This window comes from Phalaenopsis equestris, unplaced genomic scaffold, assembly GCF_001263595.1.
Source record: "Phalaenopsis equestris unplaced genomic scaffold, ASM126359v1 Scaffold000343, whole genome shotgun sequence".
Lineage (NCBI taxonomy): Eukaryota > Viridiplantae > Streptophyta > Magnoliopsida > Asparagales > Orchidaceae > Phalaenopsis > Phalaenopsis equestris.
This window is the reverse complement of record NW_018164785.1, coordinates 208,619-227,903: the sequence shown is the minus strand read 5'-3', so window position 1 is coordinate 227,903 and position 19,285 is coordinate 208,619. Positions and strand designations below refer to the sequence as shown.

Sequence of the window (19,285 nt, the reverse complement as noted above, 5' to 3'; positions counted from 1 at the left end):
TAGAAGATTCCACCACATTCAGGAGAGAGCAAGAAGGGAAAGCTCTAAAGAGGATCTAAGAATAACCTAGAATGTTCTAGAGTTATTTATGTACATTAGAATAGTCTAAGAGATAGAATATTATATTGTAATCTAGAAGCTTCTCTTGGATATTGTATAGTCCCACATTGGCTAGATGAAAGGCCAAAGGCATGGAGGAGGCTATAAATAGGAGCTCCTCCCCTCATTTGTATTTACCCAAGCATTGAATCAAAGCATTCTAGTATTCAAGTGCTAATTATTCCTTTCTCTCTATTCTTCTTCTTAAGAGTGCTTGGGGCTGCTAAGTCCAGTGTTGTGAGTGATTAGGCTGATTTAGTGCTAAGAGAGAGCGCTAAAGCCGCACGGGTGACTTGACGAAAGTTAGTCCGTGACAAGGCGCACATAAGAGCTACTTGGCACCATATTTGTTCGTGTAACTGGTCTCCGATGGAGAAATCAACTATGCAATGTTGATTTACATTTATCTCATTCCCCTTTCTCAACCAGGTAAGGCAATATGACTAGGGAAGCTTCTATGTATCCAATCCTAACATTTTAACCATGAGGGTGAATACCACGTTATCGCGACTGCCATTGTTGATGATCAGGCTGCAAACCTTCACCATGACGATGCACTTGGTGCGAAAAATGTTTTATCTAGGATTGATCTCGCACGGCTCAGATTGTAGTATTCGTCGAACGACTAGTGCTTCTTCTTTGTCTCCATGGAGTTGAAGCTCTTCTTCTGAGTTGTCCTCTGATTCCTCATCGACTTCCTCGGCAGCGCCTAGATCTGTAAGGGTGACGACGCGGCTTGTTGGCAGCTGGAGGCAATGTGATAGTAGCCATGGCACCGGAAACACTTTCTAGTTGGCACTATGTTGGAGGAACTACCATCCTCTGTTTGCTTTCCGCTCTGATATGCCCTGTCAGTCCAATTCTGTTATTTCCTCCAGAGGTACCCTTGTCAAGTGTAGCGGTTGCATGTGACTGTTTAGTTAAAGGTGGTGGTCTGAAAGAGATGACTATTGCTGCTTTGTTTATGTTGTCTCTCCACCTTCAAAGCTAGTGTCTGGATATCCTCCAACTTCCAATATGGTTGTAGCTGTATCAAATTGCTAATGGCGGGTCATAGGCCTTCGAGATATCTGACGATTGTGTGCTCTTGATATGTCAACTCGCTCTTTAGATGCAGGCGGTTGACTGAGTCATGAACTCCTCGACTGATAGATCTCATTGTTGCAAGTTGTGGAGTATTAAGGACATGTCCTGGTGATACTACAGTGGGAGGTATTTTTTCTTCACTGTTTTCTTCATTTTTTCCCACTTAGTTATCTTTTCACTTTCTTCTCTCCTCCTCTACCTTCGTAGAGTCTCCCACCATAAGCAATCATTCTTCTTTAGTTTAATTACAACTAGCTTGACTCCCTTGTCCTCTAACAAGTTTTTATATTCGATGATTTGTTTGACTGTTTGCAAAAAGTCGATATATTCACTGGGGTCCATACTTCCCTCGAACTCTGGGAGATCCATCTTGATGCCAAAATCCCTCTGACCTCCATAAGAGGCCTCTTCTCTCGGCCTACTTTGCTACTAGATACCAATAAGGCGCGGCCAATATTCTTCATCGTTGTGATCTTCTCTGTGGAACGGATTAAGATCTCCGTCTCTGACTTTCCTACGACTCTCTCGATAACAGTGGCAGGTAATCTCTTCTTGGTTCCCTACATCTAATTCGGTTAGTCTCTGTTGTAGACGATGAATTTCACGTTGTATCTCCTCCTGAGTAGAGCCTGATATATCCCTTCAGTGGTGTGGCTAGAGTTGAGAATTGGAAGAATAAAAGTTGATGAAAGGAGAATCAGGCAGAGGCGAAGCCTTAGGAACCCTAGAATAGGACTATAATTGAGCTAGCTCTGATACCAAATGAACCGGAACTAGTTGAGATGTGGGGTAATACAAAAAATAAACTTTAATCAATATAAAAATAATTGTACACCATGGCTCAACAAAAGGAAAATACAATAGTAGACGAGCCCTAGCTAGAGCTATAGGAGAGATTCGAAGGTGGTAGCGGCGTCGGTGGGGTGAGCGGTCGTTAGGTAGGTAGGTTGATTGTGTGTGGTTGGTTGTGTGGTTGGTTGTAGGTGGATTGGATGACGAGATCGTGGAGGAAGTAGGGGTGGCAATAGAGTGGTGGAGGGCAGTGGGGGTGGTAGGTGGCTAGTGGAGTGTTAGGGAAAAAGGATTTGTGAGTATTAGCGAAGTAGTTGGAAGTTTAAAGCACCATCTCAAAGTAGGATACAACCGAAGCACCACCTATCATCGTTACAGCCCTAATAAGAGGGAAGGGTCTCCACACCGAAGACTGGAAGACAACTCTGCTAGAACTTGTCCCCCACACGCACCGAAGACAACTATTTATAGCCTCCTAGTTCAAAATAAGAGGAAGGGGAGTGGGGAGGTAAGAAGAATCCAGAAGAAAAGCCTTTCTAGAAGAAGACGAGTGTGGGAGGTGTCCAGAAGAAAAGCCTTTCTAGAAGAAGACGAGTGTGGAAGGTGCATGAAGCAACTCTGGATCATGAAGATTCACGATCAGCCCTGTTCTTGCGTGTGGGTTCGCGATCCTTCTCTTGATGTTCTGCGATCCCGCAGCGAGCTATCCCGCGAATTCCCGGGATTCCTGTGTCACGCAAAGCTTCGAGCAGCCCCGCCGTTTCGAGGCACCCCGCTCGGGACACTGTTTTGCGCCCCAATTCTGGCACTGCACCGAGCGCCTACGTCATTAACACAATAACCTAACAAATTAAAACAGTTTTAGCCACCATGGTATATTTGAACAGAATAGAATTCTTGAGTTTAAAGCTCTTGTTCATAAGAATTAGTCTGTAGAAAATTAGGTTATTACTAGTAAAAATCATAGTCAAATTAATATTAATTAAAGATTCAAACAAAAATCACTTCAGAAATTCAATATGAAGGGGAAAAAATAAATTGAAAAGAAATTTGGTAGAATCCAAGGATGAGATACAACGATTCAAAACTCCTCATCTTGATTAAACAAAGAAGGCCTCGTGGAGGTCTTCGGGATGGTATCACTTTAAAACTAGGCTAGGGTGGCTATGATATAAAAGAATAAAAACAATGAAAGATGATATGGATTAATCTGAACAACAAAAGAACCTCAAATGCATTCGGGTGAATACCAATATTACAATCACGAGTCAAACTATGACAATTTTAACTACTCTTAGCATGAGTTGCAAGAAAATGTACTATGTACCTGACGCAGTTTCTCAAAGGACTGAACGTTGTTCTCCCGCCTTTGCATCTGATTTAAATGGAAAAGGAAAAAAATGAAACAAAAAAGTAAACGCTTTGCAGTGTACCTATTGGTGATTTCTGTGAATAATTAAACCACCACATGCTCATGTATAAATGTTTTGATTGTTAAACTACATCTTGTACCCACCCTCCTGGTGTGAAGACGATGGGCTTTCTCCCTTGGTCTAAAAACATTATAAGGATTTGTATCATTAACCGGTGGAGGAGGCTGCAAAAGCAGGAAAAAAACTGTTAGACTGCTAAAATAACATCACAATGTAAGTTTAAGAAAAGACATGCTTATGAAAAAAATAATAATAAATGTCATATGCTGTAAGTTTAAGAAAAGGCTTGTTTATGAAAAAAAAAATAATAAATACCATAACTCTACAAACAGCAGAACGCATAAAAAGTACAGATGAAGGGTTACAATTCAAAATGCTGAAAAGCAACTCCTTATCCCTATATTTCTTGCTTCTATGTTGTGCATGCTTCAGGTGAGAGAGAATTGACAGCACGAAATCACAAAATTATTTCCTTGCAGTGTAAATATTCTGTTCAACAATGGAGAGGCGCAGCAAGAGTGGGAATTGTTAAATTATGAAAAACCCCAATCTACAAGTATGGCATTGAGCTCAAGGGGCATGACCAAGCCTATAAAAGTCGGCTTTATTGTGCAGCATGGTATTCTCCAGAGGCTTGACCAAGCCGATGGAGGAAGAGAATTTTAATCTCGCTTTTAGCATAAACTAATTAGAATTCTAAAATACTATTACAGTTGCATGGGTCAAACATCAGAAGTAAGGTACTTCATGCTGCTGCTCTCAGCTTGGGACCAGTGAGGTTGAATTTTTACCAATGGCGTAACACCTATGACACTCAATAGGATGCTATGGAGAAAAAGGATTCATGTAGCCGACCCCACTTAAGTGGGATAAAGGCTTCTTCTTGTTGTTGTTGTTGATTTCCTTTTTCAAGACAATTAGGGCTTCACAGTTAATGAAATTTAAAAGAAATGACTAATGACACTGCCAAAGTGGGCCAATTTATAAGTTTAGATATGATGGTCCTATTTTGGTGGTGGAGGTGTAGTCATACATTTGAAAACTATATATTTACAAAAATAGAAAATGGATAGAAATATAAAATCAAGTACAATATAATTGAACTTTAAGCTATATACAATTTTCCCAACAAAATTTTTTAAGTTCCATGTTTGTTATCTTCGGGTCATCTTTTGCATTCAATGCTAGGAATCAAACCCTGCTAATGCGCTATAACTAATAAGAAAAAAAATATAAAACAAGAATTCTATGAAAAAATGATCATTACAAGATATTTCTTAATAAAATATTTGGCCATTTGGGCTCAACTTAGTATGGCATATAATATTATCCATGACATTAACAAGAGCTAACAACAGATCTGAAACTCCATTCAGCATTCAGAAATCTATTACGGATCAAAACAACTGCATTATCGAGTGCCATTAAATTGTACATATAGCAGTGCAAGACCAAAATACGAGATGAAATAGTGCTATCTAATACATAGCATAAAACAACGGCACTTCAGATTTTATTAAAGCAGAAGTGTATTGCGCCTAAATGTAGATAAATATGAAAAATAAATGTTTCTATAAGGTTCAGAATACAACAGAACTAACCTGTAATCGCCTTAATAATGGTTTCTGCCAACGTTCCCGCTGACAAAAATTAACGAGACATCAATAAGAAAATATTCTAAAAACATCAACAATGGCCTTGAAGAAATCAGTACAAAAAACCAGAGTAAATGCAACTTTCTGATATTAAGGCCTACTTAGCTATATAACATAATAAAGAAGATTGCAGTAGATGATATACATGTAAAACCAAAACATTTATTTTTTTGCAAAGCTGTGCACCTTTGATTTCCAGTAGTAATATATAGATTGAATAACTGCAATTCGCAAAGATTGCCCCTGCAAGGCCTGCAAAATCAAGGAATCATAAGACCGAAGAGGATTAAACTAAATTTACAAATGAAGAAAATAGGCCTGTTACTACACAGAAAGAAACATATATTTGAATAATATTAAACCTAACAATATTTCGCATCAATATAGAAAATATGTTTCAAAAAATTAAAAACCCAGCACCTTGGTAATCTACAGCATGTATGGGTAAACCAAGCACCTTGGTAATCTACAGCATGTGTGGGAATACCCTAAACAGCGGAACTTTTGCTAACGTAAAACTCAATAAAAATACTAAATAAAAGCTAATTCAAAATAATCAAATTATTCAACCAAATAAGTGATTAGGAGAGAAAAGCACAAATAGAAGGCACATGTATTGAAAATTTATTTTAACTCCAATAAATGAAATTAGCAAAGTGTAAAATTGCCAATCATTTCAAGTTTGAAGAGGAAAGTTTAACTTAGTGCCCACAAAACCATAAATCAATGTCAAAGTTCATGAAACAAATACAAAATCAATGTTTATTTCTGTTAAGACATTAACTACAGGAAATATGACAGCCTAACACAGTTCTCATGAGAAATGGCCAACGATTAGCTAGGATGTCATTGTAAATTCAACTCAACCCAATTGTATTAAAAATCAACAAGGGTTGCCATTGCTTATAAGTGATAAGTCACAACCAATGAAAACGTAGAGTGGTTAAAATGGATGGTAGAAAAATATATATTGCACATATTCAGTAAATTTTTTACGGGAGGAAAAAAAACAAATATTAGCGAAGATCATAAATTACTATAAATTGGGAATGTTACAATAAATGAAGAAGGAATGGTGGAAAAATGTAGGAAAATAAAATATGAGGCAAATGAGAGTCCTAAAAGGCTAATTGCCATCAAGTAAATTCAGGGTAATAATTTTATAAATAAAATTGTTGTTTATGTTCCTCAAGTCACATTAGGAGAATTTTGAAAAAAAAAAAATTAGGGCTATAAATGAACTGCAACATGTACATTAGGACGAGAGGATTTGTGGTGACTTGAACAAATATGTGATAACATTCATCAAATCAGGCTTTATGGTCCAGCAAGAAAACACATGATTGATTAGTCGCCCCTGTTTTATTAGTAACTAGAACTTCAGGAATATCAAAATGCAGTATTTATACAATTTTTAAATTTATTTAAACTACTTTGTAGCAAGTTATGATGACTCTCTTCAAGAGAAGCATGACCCAGGAATTTTGTGACAATAATTGGGAATTGAATGCACTCGATTTATGAAGCCTAGCCATCGAATCATCTTTTTCCCAACTCTTTCTTCCTCTCATTCTCAATCTCATTTTCTCATTCTTCATTCTTCCCTCGAGTCTCTCATTTAAACACTTGTTTAACTCATCATGTTTTTACTCATTTTGTTGTCATATCTGCATAAAGCAATCTCAGAGCAAACGCACTCGTGCATTCACTTAAGCCCCTCGTCCCTATCTTTGGCCGAGTGCAAATCTACTCCCTTTTCATGTGCATGCCACTTTTCTCCACTTTTGATCATTGACACTCAATTCCACACGAGCCTCCACTCGCTTCTCAAGAACATTAATGCAATTTCCACATGGTTTCTCATAAAGGCCCATTTACCTTCATGCTCATCCTCGCAAACATGTGTCATACATTTTTACCTTATCTCCTTCCTTTCTATTTGACCAAACACAAATCTTCCTTTCACATCAATATGCTCAAGCACAATTCCACCAAATGTCACCCCAACTTCCTTGCACAATATCAAACATCTAATTTTTCCATGACTCACACCTTAGTTCGCCATTGCCTTCAATTTCAACTACTTCACAGCCTAATACTTTAGCCACAGTTGTAATCTATGTTGCACGAATATAGACACAACACGGGATAGATATGGGACATATCTTTATATAAAATACATACAAGCATTGGACACCCCTCGAACATGTCATTATAAATATATATATATATATATATATATGTGTGTGTGTGTGTGTGTGTGTGTGTGTGTATTAACTAAATAAAATATTAAGAATAACAAAAAATAAGAAATTTAATAACATTAACTTTTAAAAATTAAGGGGCTATTTGGCATTGTTTTTTTTTATTTTTGTTTTCAAAAAGCAAAAAACAAATAAAAAAAATGTATTACTTTTTTACAGGTTTTTTGAAAGGGTCATTTTTAAACAGTTTTGAAAAAAAAACAAAAGAAAAACACAAAAATGATGTTTTTGCCATTTTTAAAACAACTTTCCCCACTCAACCCGACGTGACTCCATATCCTCCTGCTTTTTGAGGTGGCAGTGGCATCCTCGTCGTTCTAACATTAGAGCAATCCTATGGCTGTGTCTTTCTGCAATGCAATCACTGCCTTGCTGGTGATTCTGTCATTTGCATGTGATTTATTTTATTTTATTTTTTTGCTCGTGATGCTTAAATGTCGACCATCTGATGATCAAATTAGAAGAGTAGATGTTTTAGATTCGACTTATGTTAAGAAAAGTAGAGGTATACCTAGGAAGACTTGGGCATATTATATAAAAAATGATCTTAACTTATTAGAATTAAATGAAAATATGACACCAAATAAGATGGAATGGAGAAATAGGATTCATGTAGCCGACCTCACTTAGTGGGATAAATGTTTCGTTGTTGTTGTTGCTCATGCTGCTTGTCGCTGCTGCCATTGTGTGCGTCTTTTTTTCAGACTCTGCCACTTGCTGTTGCTTCCTTTGTCGAAGGTGGAGGTGCAGGTGAAAGAGATGGGGCTCAATGATGACCACTCTCAAAACTGTTGAAATCCAATACTTTGTCTGCGGAGTCCCTGGCTATTGCATCAATGGCATGAAGCTCGTCCTCATCGTCACCGCCTCTTCTTCTTCTAGATCTCCACTACCGATGATTAGAAAACTGAACAGAACATTGAACAAGTAGAGGTGGAGGTTCAAGTCTCAAAAATCTCAATCATAACCTCCAGTACAAAATAGTTTCTCATACATTCTTATCAGTGTTGCCATGAGATCCACCGTAATTTTTTCATTAACTATATTAAAAGTAACAAAAGATAAAAGTGAAAGAGAAATCAAACCTAATGTTGTTCAATCAAGCACCCCCCATTCTTCCATAGTTATAAATTGAGATTTTTTGGTGATTCAATCTAATGGCAAATAAATTTCTTTTGATATAACAAATCTTCAACTTGCATTTTTCAGAACACAAAGTTCAAACCGTCGAACTTCTCCATCTTGTACATCAATTTTTCAACAATTGCTCTCATCGAATAAAAAATCTTAAAAAAATCCCAATCTAATACCGCTATTGGGACGGAAACCGGATTCAAACGATTCACAACCAAATCACACCGCAGAGAAATACAGATTCGAGAGATTCAGAAAACACAATATTTAATGTAGAAAAACTCGAGAACGGAAAAAAACCAAAGAGCCACACCACATCAAAATTCCACTATAAAATGAGGACAAAAGTCACAGATTATACCACACTCAAAGTTTCTCTTTACTTGCCTGGAACTCACTCTCAACCGCACAAGATTAAACCGCAGAAATACAACACAACTCGTTGCACCGCTCGCTCTGTCCCGCTCTTGTTTCACACACTATAGAGAGATATTTTCCTCGTATGGAAGTCGAGGACTTAAATTTCGATTGAAAGAAAACCACTCCTAGTGTTGGAGTGCCACTCCTGGGCAATGCCTTTCCAAGCACTCTGTCTGAAGTAGTTCTTCTAATCGCTGGATCGTCCATCCCAAGCAATAAATTTTCACTGCCTCTATTTCCAAACCTTTAAAAAAGGTTTCGCGGCATAATTGCGCCTCTTCTGAGAATAGAAATTTCAAGCGCTCTGTTCTGTAGAGTTCTAGGCGCTAAGGCGGGCATTTGGGCATCACTTCCAGCACTAGACATCTGTATAGAACAGAGCACTAGGGCTCCTGACAGGCATTGAGGACTTCCACTATCGACACCAATCTTTTGTCCCTTCCAGTGTTGTTTCAAGCCAATGAAGCTCCATCGACACAGCACAAAAAGGTATTAATTTTTTTTTGTTTTTTATTCTTAAAAACAAAAAATATACATGAATGCCAAACATGTTTTTTTTTTGTTTCTAAATACAAAATAAAAAATCATAAGAGTACTAAACATGTTTTTTTTTAATGCTGAAATAAAAATAAAACAAACTAAAAACAAAAGGACGGAAAACAAAAAGGGATCCCAAACGGCCACTAAGAGTCATTTGGCATCACTTTTATTTCCTATTTTAGTTGATATAAATGAAAAGTAAGCATTTATTATCTTGTATTACATCAAGATTTAAATCATTTTAATCAATTACTCATTGAAAAAATTAAAAAAAAAACATTAACTTCTTTAGTACCAATTCTTATGGATTTACATATCTAACACCTAAATTTTAATTTTAATTTATGCTACCCAAGTCTTTCATATTACATCTAATATAAAAATATTTTCTGTTTTAAAAATTGAAATAATTTATTCATATAAATAGTATATATGTAAAAATTTAAATTAGGTGTTAGATATGTAAATACATAAAAATTTAGTGGTATGTATGTAAATCTTTCTTAACTATTACATTAAAAATATTTTTAAATTTTAGTCTTAAAATTATTTTTTATGAATTTTTTAATTCATTAATTTAGGACATGTGCCCTTTTTAAAAAATATTATTTAAATCAAACACTTCTATGACATGTCTAACACTTAAAAAAATATGTCTACGTCCCACACTACACGCATGTTTAATTAGAAGTGCTTCTGCATCATAGGTTGTAATGTTCCCTCAATAATAATCAAAACTCCCTTTGCAAGAAGTTTGCCACGCCCTTAATTTCATTATGTCAAATGGGTGCTCTCAATTAAAGCCAAAAAAATCAATGTTTACTCAATAATCACTTACTACTATTTGATACACATCACGCCAAAGTCACAACATCCCACAATAGTTGACAAAGCATAAACATCCCTTGTTCACTATGTGCAAGATCGCGCTTGCTTAGAATGCCGCCTATACTGCTTTGATCCCAATTAAAGGCAAAAAACAAGCAATGTTTACTTAGTGATCACTTACTACTCTTTAATGCTCCTCACGACAAAGCCACAACAATTGAAAAAGCACAAAAATTCCTTATTCACTCTAATGCTAGATCGTGCTTGCTTAGAATGTCACCTACACTTCTTTGCATTGCTGTAGATGATGAATTGTGCCATGACTCAACTTTTTTTGTCATGAACTTGTCCATTGCCTCCACTTGCAACTATTTAAAATTGTGTAATTAGAGGCGCGCCTTGTGCAATTTCGGCGGGCAGATCAAACATACGTCGGCTCAATTCTGTTGAGGCATGCACCTCCCTCACTTAATTTTCTTTTTATATATATTAGATGGTTTGAATACAAACTGAAGAAGCGCTCCCATGTGCAAGAGCTCCCCTCGTCCCAATCAAGCTTCCCAACGTCGCCACCTATTACTTTTGCTACTAGCACAGCCACCACTGATTTTTATTTTTGTTGTCGTTGCTTGCTACTTATGCTGCAGCAACCACCTACTTCTGCTATAGTTGTCTGTTGCTCTTGTTGAAACCACCGCCGACTGCTGCTCCTGTTGTCTTTGCCGTCAACTGCTTGCGTTGTCGCTGTCGTCAACCGCTCCTGTTGTCGCTGCTGTCAACTGCTCCTGTTGTCGCTGCTGTCAACTGCTCCTGCTACTGTCACAGCCTACTACACTGCCTTTTGATCATTTGTTATGTCCTTATGTAGATATATGAATGTTATTATGTTGCTCATCTTATGTCTTTGATATTTTACGTAAAATTCATTTCATTTTTATGTTGCATTCATTTCATTTTTTATGTTTGTTTAATAACTTAATCATTTGATGTTTATATTATATTTTTATTTTATGCAAGTTATTAAATGATAATTTGGCTAATGCAATTTGTTATTTCATAGAAATATAATTTGTCAATTTTTACCATGCTAGAATATTAATATATATTTCTTAATATATCGATAAGTTATAATACTAATATATTATTATTATCCCTTTATTTTGACTTGTGTGATTTTCAAACCATAAGGCTTATCCTCATACTGCCTCGAGGCTTACGCATCGCCTCACGAATGGAAAATTTCTCAATACCTCATTGCGCAATTTTAAAAATTGTATATGTCCATAACTTTAGAATATGTTTTAAAATAAACAAGAAGGTCTAAGTAGAATAAGCTAAGTGAAATCATGAATGTCGGAAAAGGGCATGGAAAGGAGTTAAAATTGTGATATGAGAAGCGTTACATAATTTTATATGCAATCATAAATATGTATTTAAGAAAGGAGGGCACAATTATGATTTATATTTTATATTAAATTAAATTAAAATCAACTTAAGCTAACTTGTAATCTAATAATTTTGAGTGAAGTTAGTTTAAATCAAAATAAATTTAGGTTAAATTCAAATCAAGCAGGTATTAAATTTAGATTACAAGTCAAACTCCCTCAACCTATCAACCAAAAATACACTTGGGAACCAATGGACACAAATCAACCTCAAGATATCCCCTTACAAACACCCACTGAATAAATCTTACAAGTTTCCAAATCTCACTTCCAACACTAATATACTAGTACTAATGTCTATAGACAAGTTAAAAAACATGTGCTGGAAAATTGACAAAATGACTAACCTGTAGAAATCCCCAACTCAACTCAATCTGAGGAACACAAGCTTTTCCAGAGGATGCAAACCAATTTTTTTCTGGAATGTTGAGGTAGCTTCCAAATGCTTAGAAGGACTACATGAGACAAGTTTCTTTTTTCCATTATTTCAATCAAATTTTTCTAAGGGGACTTGTTAAATTGGGGACCAAAGAATCGTTGATCATATATGTTCCCTATTATGGATTGTTTCTATCATTTTTTTTCAAGACATGGAAAAAAAATCTAAACAAAAAACCATCAATATAATAAAAAAATAAGTGGTTCAAATTAGAACATCATCCAAGTCATATCCCTGAAGTATTACTTGCAAATGCACTAACCTAGTTCCACAAAAAGGGGGGTTAGAAATTACAAATTGATCTCGCTTGTAATATGCACACTAAGAACAGGTTTCATCAAAAGAAACTTTAGCAAACGATATGCTACCAAATGAAGACTAGTCCTCATTTAAAAAGAAAAATTATTAATCACCTCAGCTGCAGCATCAAGCTGCAGGAAGACTGGAACAGGAGATGTGAAAGTAGGTTGCAGGGCTCCTGATCTCTCTCGAGTTTTATGATCCAGAACCTCCAACTTAAAAAGTATACTCTCGAACCTGTATTTAGCATATGCATGTGTGTAACAATGATAACGAAAATTACAATTAGCGTTATAGCAGACAGATTTGTGGTAAAATCTATGTAATCATTGAAGGATTTCTATCACTGGCAAGTAGTTCAGTGAATAAGATGGCCTCTTGTGCAATGAATAAATGGTATTTAAACTAGAATGATTATCAGTGTCATCTAGAGCCTAGTGCAAATTAATAAAATAAATATCACATCAGTGTACGCTATTGAACAATTTTTATAAGGCATTTTGCATCAAGGTCATCAAACCAAATTATGACGAAGGGATTAAACAAAAGCACCCCAGAAACTGAAGCAAATTTTAATGATCCAGTAGAACGTATTGTTTCGTCATAGAAAAAAAAATGGCATGTATACTAGTGCCAAGAGCCTCATTGATCCCTATCAACATTAGAAAGAATTTTCACCCAAAAGATTAATTGAAGCATTGAAAACATGTGAGGCCTCACCATGCTCGTCATCACTTGATGGTCACATAGTTGCTTACTGTAATCGAACTGAAGTTCACTCTTGGCACAATAATGAGGTGATCACTGCGCCAGACTATTCTTCAAAAATAGAATATAGAATACCTCAAATTGTAGAAAAACATTGGTTATAATGTTAGTCCAAGCAATTTACGATCCAATAAATGGGAAGCTCTGCTCCAACCAAAAGAGAAAAAAATAAGTCTTCATACAAAAACTATTCAAAGAGCAAAATACAGTTCTGTGCAACACATCACTGGGAGAAGTATAAGACATGTCCATGAGTGCAAATTTGAACTGGAATCAGGCATGAAAGACTTATGAAACCAATAAGATTTATCAAGGATAAAACCTATTGTGGAGAAGGTAGATGGGATTTACACTAGACTACCCAAGAAGAGAAGGAGAAGATGATGGTGCTTCCTTGGAATGCATGCCTCCAGGTTTGGTGTCCCTTGTAATATATGCCTTTGAAGAGAGGGGGGAGACTCAATGGGAGCCCAAGGCCGAAAACACAAGATAGGGAGAAACAAAATGGAAGGGGGTTTCTAATTTCACACACAAACAAATTAGGATTAGCCATCCCTTAGCAAAAACATTTTTTTATATATTTTCTTGATAAATGGTGGCCAATCTATATATGATAGGAAGGAAGATGTCATTCAATAAAATAGTTGTTTGTCTTCTAAATTTTATCATATAATCTTGCACATTTTGCCTATCCTACTTTAAATTGAACCATTGGATCCATTTTTCTTCTTCATGACTGAAAGGAAAGGATTGGGTATTTAGTGATATTTAAACTCTAACCATATCAAGATTGATAGATTATAATTTTAAAAATCTGACCTCCACCGCGCCCAGTCCAGTAAGAATAACTTCAAACAAGCAAATGCAAATTTCTTCCTATTTGGATAATCAGAAGACATGATGATTATGTAGAAACTCTTAACCAATTATCAATTACTTCAGTTTTGATTGTTCCATCGTAAATGAGGAAAGCTTTTTTTAATCTTAAGAGAAATACATTATTGTCCTCACATTCATACATTCTGCTCAACTTATCTATTTATGATTCTCCAATACAGGCTGTCCATCAGAAATTTATCCTTCTATCCAGGCAGATGGTGGTTAAGCAACATATGGTGTCAATTCATGAAAAGGGCTTCAAAGGCAACCATTGTTATGGCCATTTGATCGGACATCTACTTGGCCACATATTTCTTTGAGCATGAGAGCAATTGTCCATAATCTATCCTCATAGTCAAGATCTCTCCATAGAATCACCAAAAGTATCTTAATTTAACCATGAAAAATAATTTTATTAGTTGAAACTAAGACGTCATAATCGAGCGTGAAAGGCTTACGAAACTAATAAAAATTATCTAGGGCAAGGATCTAGGATTTCTATCGAGTGATTAAAATAGATTACTTTAGAGGAGTGAGGAAGGAGGTGGTGGTGCCGACTTGGAATTGATGCCTTTAGGGAGATAGAGAGACTATGAAAGAGAAAAAACGACTGAATCATCTCACCTAAATCCATATGGAGAAAAAACAATAGACTGAGAAGGAATTTCTGATATCCTTGATGCAGGCCTAAAATTAACATCCACTCTTTAGACTAATGGAGACAATTCATAGTCTTCAAAATTCAACTACAGACCAATTTAGAAAATATTTTCCTATAATTCCAACATCCGTTCAAATTCTTGTTAGTCATCCATCAAAAAATAAGAACACTTTCATTTTATTATTAAAAGCTTATTGAGTGATGTAGAATAAAGAGCAGAACTTTATGGAGTGAATATGTTAGTGCCCCTGAAAATGTACACAAAAATTTCTCTCACCTTACTCTTATATCCACTCCTCTCCTTACTCATTGTCACCCCCTCTATTTAATATAGCAATTACAACTTTGCAGTTTTTGTCCCTCCCAAGTTCATATTTGCAAATGATACCTTCTCAATATTAATATTGAGATTGCAAATATTCTAGAGAGCATCTTAAAAACAACATTAGGACACATTCTACTCAAGGATTACAATTAAGGATGACAAGTTGGTTTGCACAAAATCAATGGACATCAGCTTCCATAGAGCATAAAATTTTATTTTATTTTCGCTAAATTGCAACAAAAGCTTTTATAACTCCTAGAAAAAAATTATTCTATAAAGTGAAGTCCAATTCATGGAGGTTAGGGTCATTATCCAAAACTAACAATACCAAACTTTCAAATAAATGTTCCAAAAATCAAGCTTCCAACTCGCACGATAATTACTTCAATTCTCTCTCTCTTTCTCTCTCTCTCTCTCTCTCTCACGCTTTCTCCTACTATGTATACTTATCTCTTGCCATCTTATAAGTATCAATATTCATATATTTGTATGTATGGAAAGATGAATTTGTTTGTATAGTTCTAAAACCATTCATATGTAATTATTAAAATAAATAGAAAAGTCTATGCAATTCGTTGCTAAAAAATGTGGACATCTCTATTTTTGTAGTCTCCTTCATGTTGACTCAAAAATAAGCTCAACTAGACAAGAAATCAAGGTTGGTTCACTTGATTTTGATTCAACCCAAAAAAGCTAGAATCGATTCAAGGCGGGCTCACTCAAATTTGATTCATTATAAAAATTAACTTAAGCATATCTTAACAAGGAAGGCCAAAAAAGCCAAAAATTTCTAAACAAAATTGCAACAAATGGCTTGTCATAATGAAAAGCATGCAAAAGGGGTTAACAATTAAGTTACAATGCATTTAAAACATTTTCATTAAAACAAAATTCCATTTCAATAACTTCAAACAGTTACATAAAACAGTTCATGTGCCATCCATGAAATCAAAATAGGTCATGATCAGCTATGGTGCAAATCACAAAAGAAAATGCAATCTGGCATCACATTTAAGTAATCCTAACTTGTCTAGCATGCTAAGTTAGTATCAGGTGAAAAAAAAACCCCAACATTTAAATTCAGAAGCAGAAATATTTCAATATGTGAAGAAAAGCTATTCACTTTTCAGGTGGAAGAATTCTCCTCTCATTATTGAGATTTTGAAGCCAATCCTCATCCTCGTTGTCAAGATCATACTCTATAAAGTCACTAACCTCTGCTCTAGCTGCAAAGAAGAATAGATTTCAAAAAATTTAAAAGGAAGTCATTTGGTGGGGAGCGGGGAACCTTAATCAAAAGACAATAGGAGCAAACCTCCTCTTCCACGTAAGTAAGATGAAGGTTGGCTGAAAGTTCGGGAATAATCCCTTTCATATGTTTCCACAAAATTATACTGTGGTGTGGGGATTTCAGATGACACTTTTTTGACAAGGATGTGATGTACCTGGAAGGCATCATCAGTATGAGGTTAATCATTGCCAAGAACATATTAATTTAGACATATTAAAAGGAGGTTTAATGCATTACGCTTCACAATGGACATAATTCTATTATAATATATTCTGAGGAGCAGTTTCCAAGTTTTCCAAAGCAATTGAATAAATTTTGCCTGGTTTATAAGAAAAAACATGTATTGAAAAATAAATTTAAATGGCAAATGACTTTTATGCCTCACAATGAAAACTGTTCTTATCACATAAGAACAGATACTATCTTTCTGCATTCAGAGGCCAAGTTAATATAAAACAAAAGGAAGACTCAAGGATCTTGCCAATAAGCATATGCAAAAAAGAAAAGCAACAAAATAGATTCAATCCACGTGGAAACCTGAAGTTATGATTAGAATATGATCAGATATAAATGTTAGCTAAACTGAACTATAATTGCTGTGGATTTTGTTCGATCCACTTATTACGATTAAAAGGTATGGCAGTTGGATCCAATGTATGAAAAATCACATAATTTTTCCAAATTTAAAACTGTAAAGTGGCAAATGAAATTAAACATGAACTTTTTGCCAAAATTGAGTACACCGCTGACAAAAAGGGTTTATGATCAAAGCTACAATGCATCTAAAATAGAAACGTAAAGAAAAAAAATACTTATTCAACTCTTGGAAGTTACTATATGGTTTATTGTCAAACGTCTCAGTGCTTTGGTCTTGTTTAAAAGCTAACTTTTTCCTAATTTTGCTTTTTGAATGATTCACTTCAGGCTATTTAGAAGAGGTTTCTGTGAGTTTGGGGTGCATTTTTCAAGTTATTAAAATCATACAACTAAACTCTAATGTGTTTTCCACTGTAAACCTGCCTATTCCAATTAAGGGTTGAGTATCAAGATATTGAAGGGGCAAAAAAGTTTTGAATGTCCATTACTTCAGTACTGCTCAAATGCACCCAAGTAAGGGTTTTTTTTTTTTTTCCCCTCATGTAAGATAGAACTCAACAATGGCCAACTATCACAGTTCGAACCTTTGGTTCCAAATGAAGATTTTAACTAACTTAAATATGATCTAAAAGGAACAGTTTTTATAAACTACACAGAGAAATAAAATAATTACAATAAATGTCATGACAATACCATAACTTTTTTTTAGCATGCAGTTATGATCCCCATCCCCCATCTTCCTGGTAACCAACGAAACAAATTCAAGTTTGTCATTATCTAGCCACAAGCACTTCAAACTGCTACTTACAACTTTCAAGCAAAACCGAAAAAAGAATTGATAATCCTATAAAATCTCAACCCAGATAAAAACAAACCAAGTTCAATGCACCTTAAATTACGACAAAAAAGGACTATAATAAATAATTCAAACACGTGAATAACAGTGTACCTCATTGTCAGTCTCGGCTGCAATTCGTAGCAGTTGTGAGTTCCGGGTGGCAGCAACAGCAGTAGGCACTTCATCATCATCAAAATCCTTCACAGACTTAATAATAGGAAGTTTCTTATGAATGTCAAGAGGGCGTGGCCGAAATGACAACCTACTCATATCTGCTCATGCTCCACCCATGCGAGCGCAAACGCTCAAACTCCACATCTGAACCCTGTCACTCCATCCAAACCTCACAGCCCACACAACTGAAGCTAACCAGCTATCACTCAGCCAAAAAAAAGTAGCAGAATTCAAAGTCGCCAACTTTCACTCAGCACAACCCGAAACCAACACAGGAAGCTCCAAACTTTACAGACAAGAACCGACGGCACAATTCAATGAAGAGCAAAGCAAAAGAAGATAACAGCACGGTGCCCTAGTCCAGAAAACAAATAAGCAACGGGCAGCTGTGTTCAAATTCCGCCAGTCCCAGATAACAAACGTAAGTATAGAACCTCTGGGAAGAATTCGAAGGCTTGCCGAAATTGACGGGCCAATTAGGGCACAGGCAGGACGCGCGAGTATGACCGATTTGGCGGGCCAGGGATTTGAGAACAAGGAAAAGGTCTGCGAAAGTATGAGAAGGAATGGGAGGAGAATTGAAGGGAAGGGTTTATAGGGTTTTGAGGATTGGAGGTCTAGGGTTTGAAAGAAGAGAAAAGCGAGGGAAGTGGAGAAGTGAGAAGAGTAGAGGGAACGTAGGGATGTTGGAGTTCTCGGAGGACCACTTCCCCTTCGATTCGAGCTGCTGATACGGCGCAGCTACGGATACAAAATCGGTTGTATACGCTGAGCTGCATGGATCGGAAGGCTGAGAAAGTTCATAGAATGTAGAACACTTAGCTCAAACATTTTGAAGGTTTGAATGTGGAAGCACTTTTTTTTTCATACAATTTTTGCATAATAATACTAAACAAATTAAAATTTACATATTAATTTTACATATCCTATGATGATAAAATTGAAGAAATATACTTATGTTCAAATGTACTATTCAAATTATAAGATTCTAAACAAGTTAGAAGGGGCATTGATTAGCATTCATTATCTCTTGTGATTATTGCAAATCAACATTCATTATCTCTTGTGATTATTGCAAGAAATGATTCTATGATAAAATTTTCATCTTTGTCCCTGACTAATTAATTATTGTTAAAAATGTTATAGCACTGATTAACTAAATATGTAAGTAACGCTCACATTGTGTGTTCTAAAATTATAAGGATATTAGTCATCAAGTTATTAATTTTGAATGTTGATTGAAATTTGTTATGACATTGATTGAAGTATGTCTGGGTAACAATCCAACGTTATTTGAAGCTTATTCATATGAATTTT

At 35.6% G+C, this 19,285-nt stretch overlaps 1 protein-coding gene across 1 annotated transcript in view; it reads right to left on the bottom strand.

The window, feature by feature from the left end:
* LOC110025934 overlaps positions 1 to 18,797 on the bottom strand; it is a 40,786-nt gene extending 21,989 nt beyond the window's left edge. Inside the window, exons 1-8 of the mRNA XM_020726631.1 lie at positions 17,906 to 18,797; positions 16,384 to 16,513; positions 16,192 to 16,294; positions 12,549 to 12,672; positions 5,252 to 5,317; positions 5,012 to 5,050; positions 3,494 to 3,574; positions 3,305 to 3,352 (exon numbers count right to left, since the gene is read on the bottom strand). Coding sequence (XP_020582290.1) covers positions 3,305 to 3,352; positions 3,494 to 3,574; positions 5,012 to 5,050; positions 5,252 to 5,317; positions 12,549 to 12,672; positions 16,192 to 16,294; positions 16,384 to 16,513; positions 17,906 to 18,064 — 750 coding nt within the window. The 5' untranslated portion in view covers positions 18,065 to 18,797. The remainder of the gene's footprint in view (positions 1 to 3,304; positions 3,353 to 3,493; positions 3,575 to 5,011; positions 5,051 to 5,251; positions 5,318 to 12,548; positions 12,673 to 16,191; positions 16,295 to 16,383; positions 16,514 to 17,905) is intronic.
* Between the last annotated feature and the right edge of the window lie 488 nt (positions 18,798 to 19,285).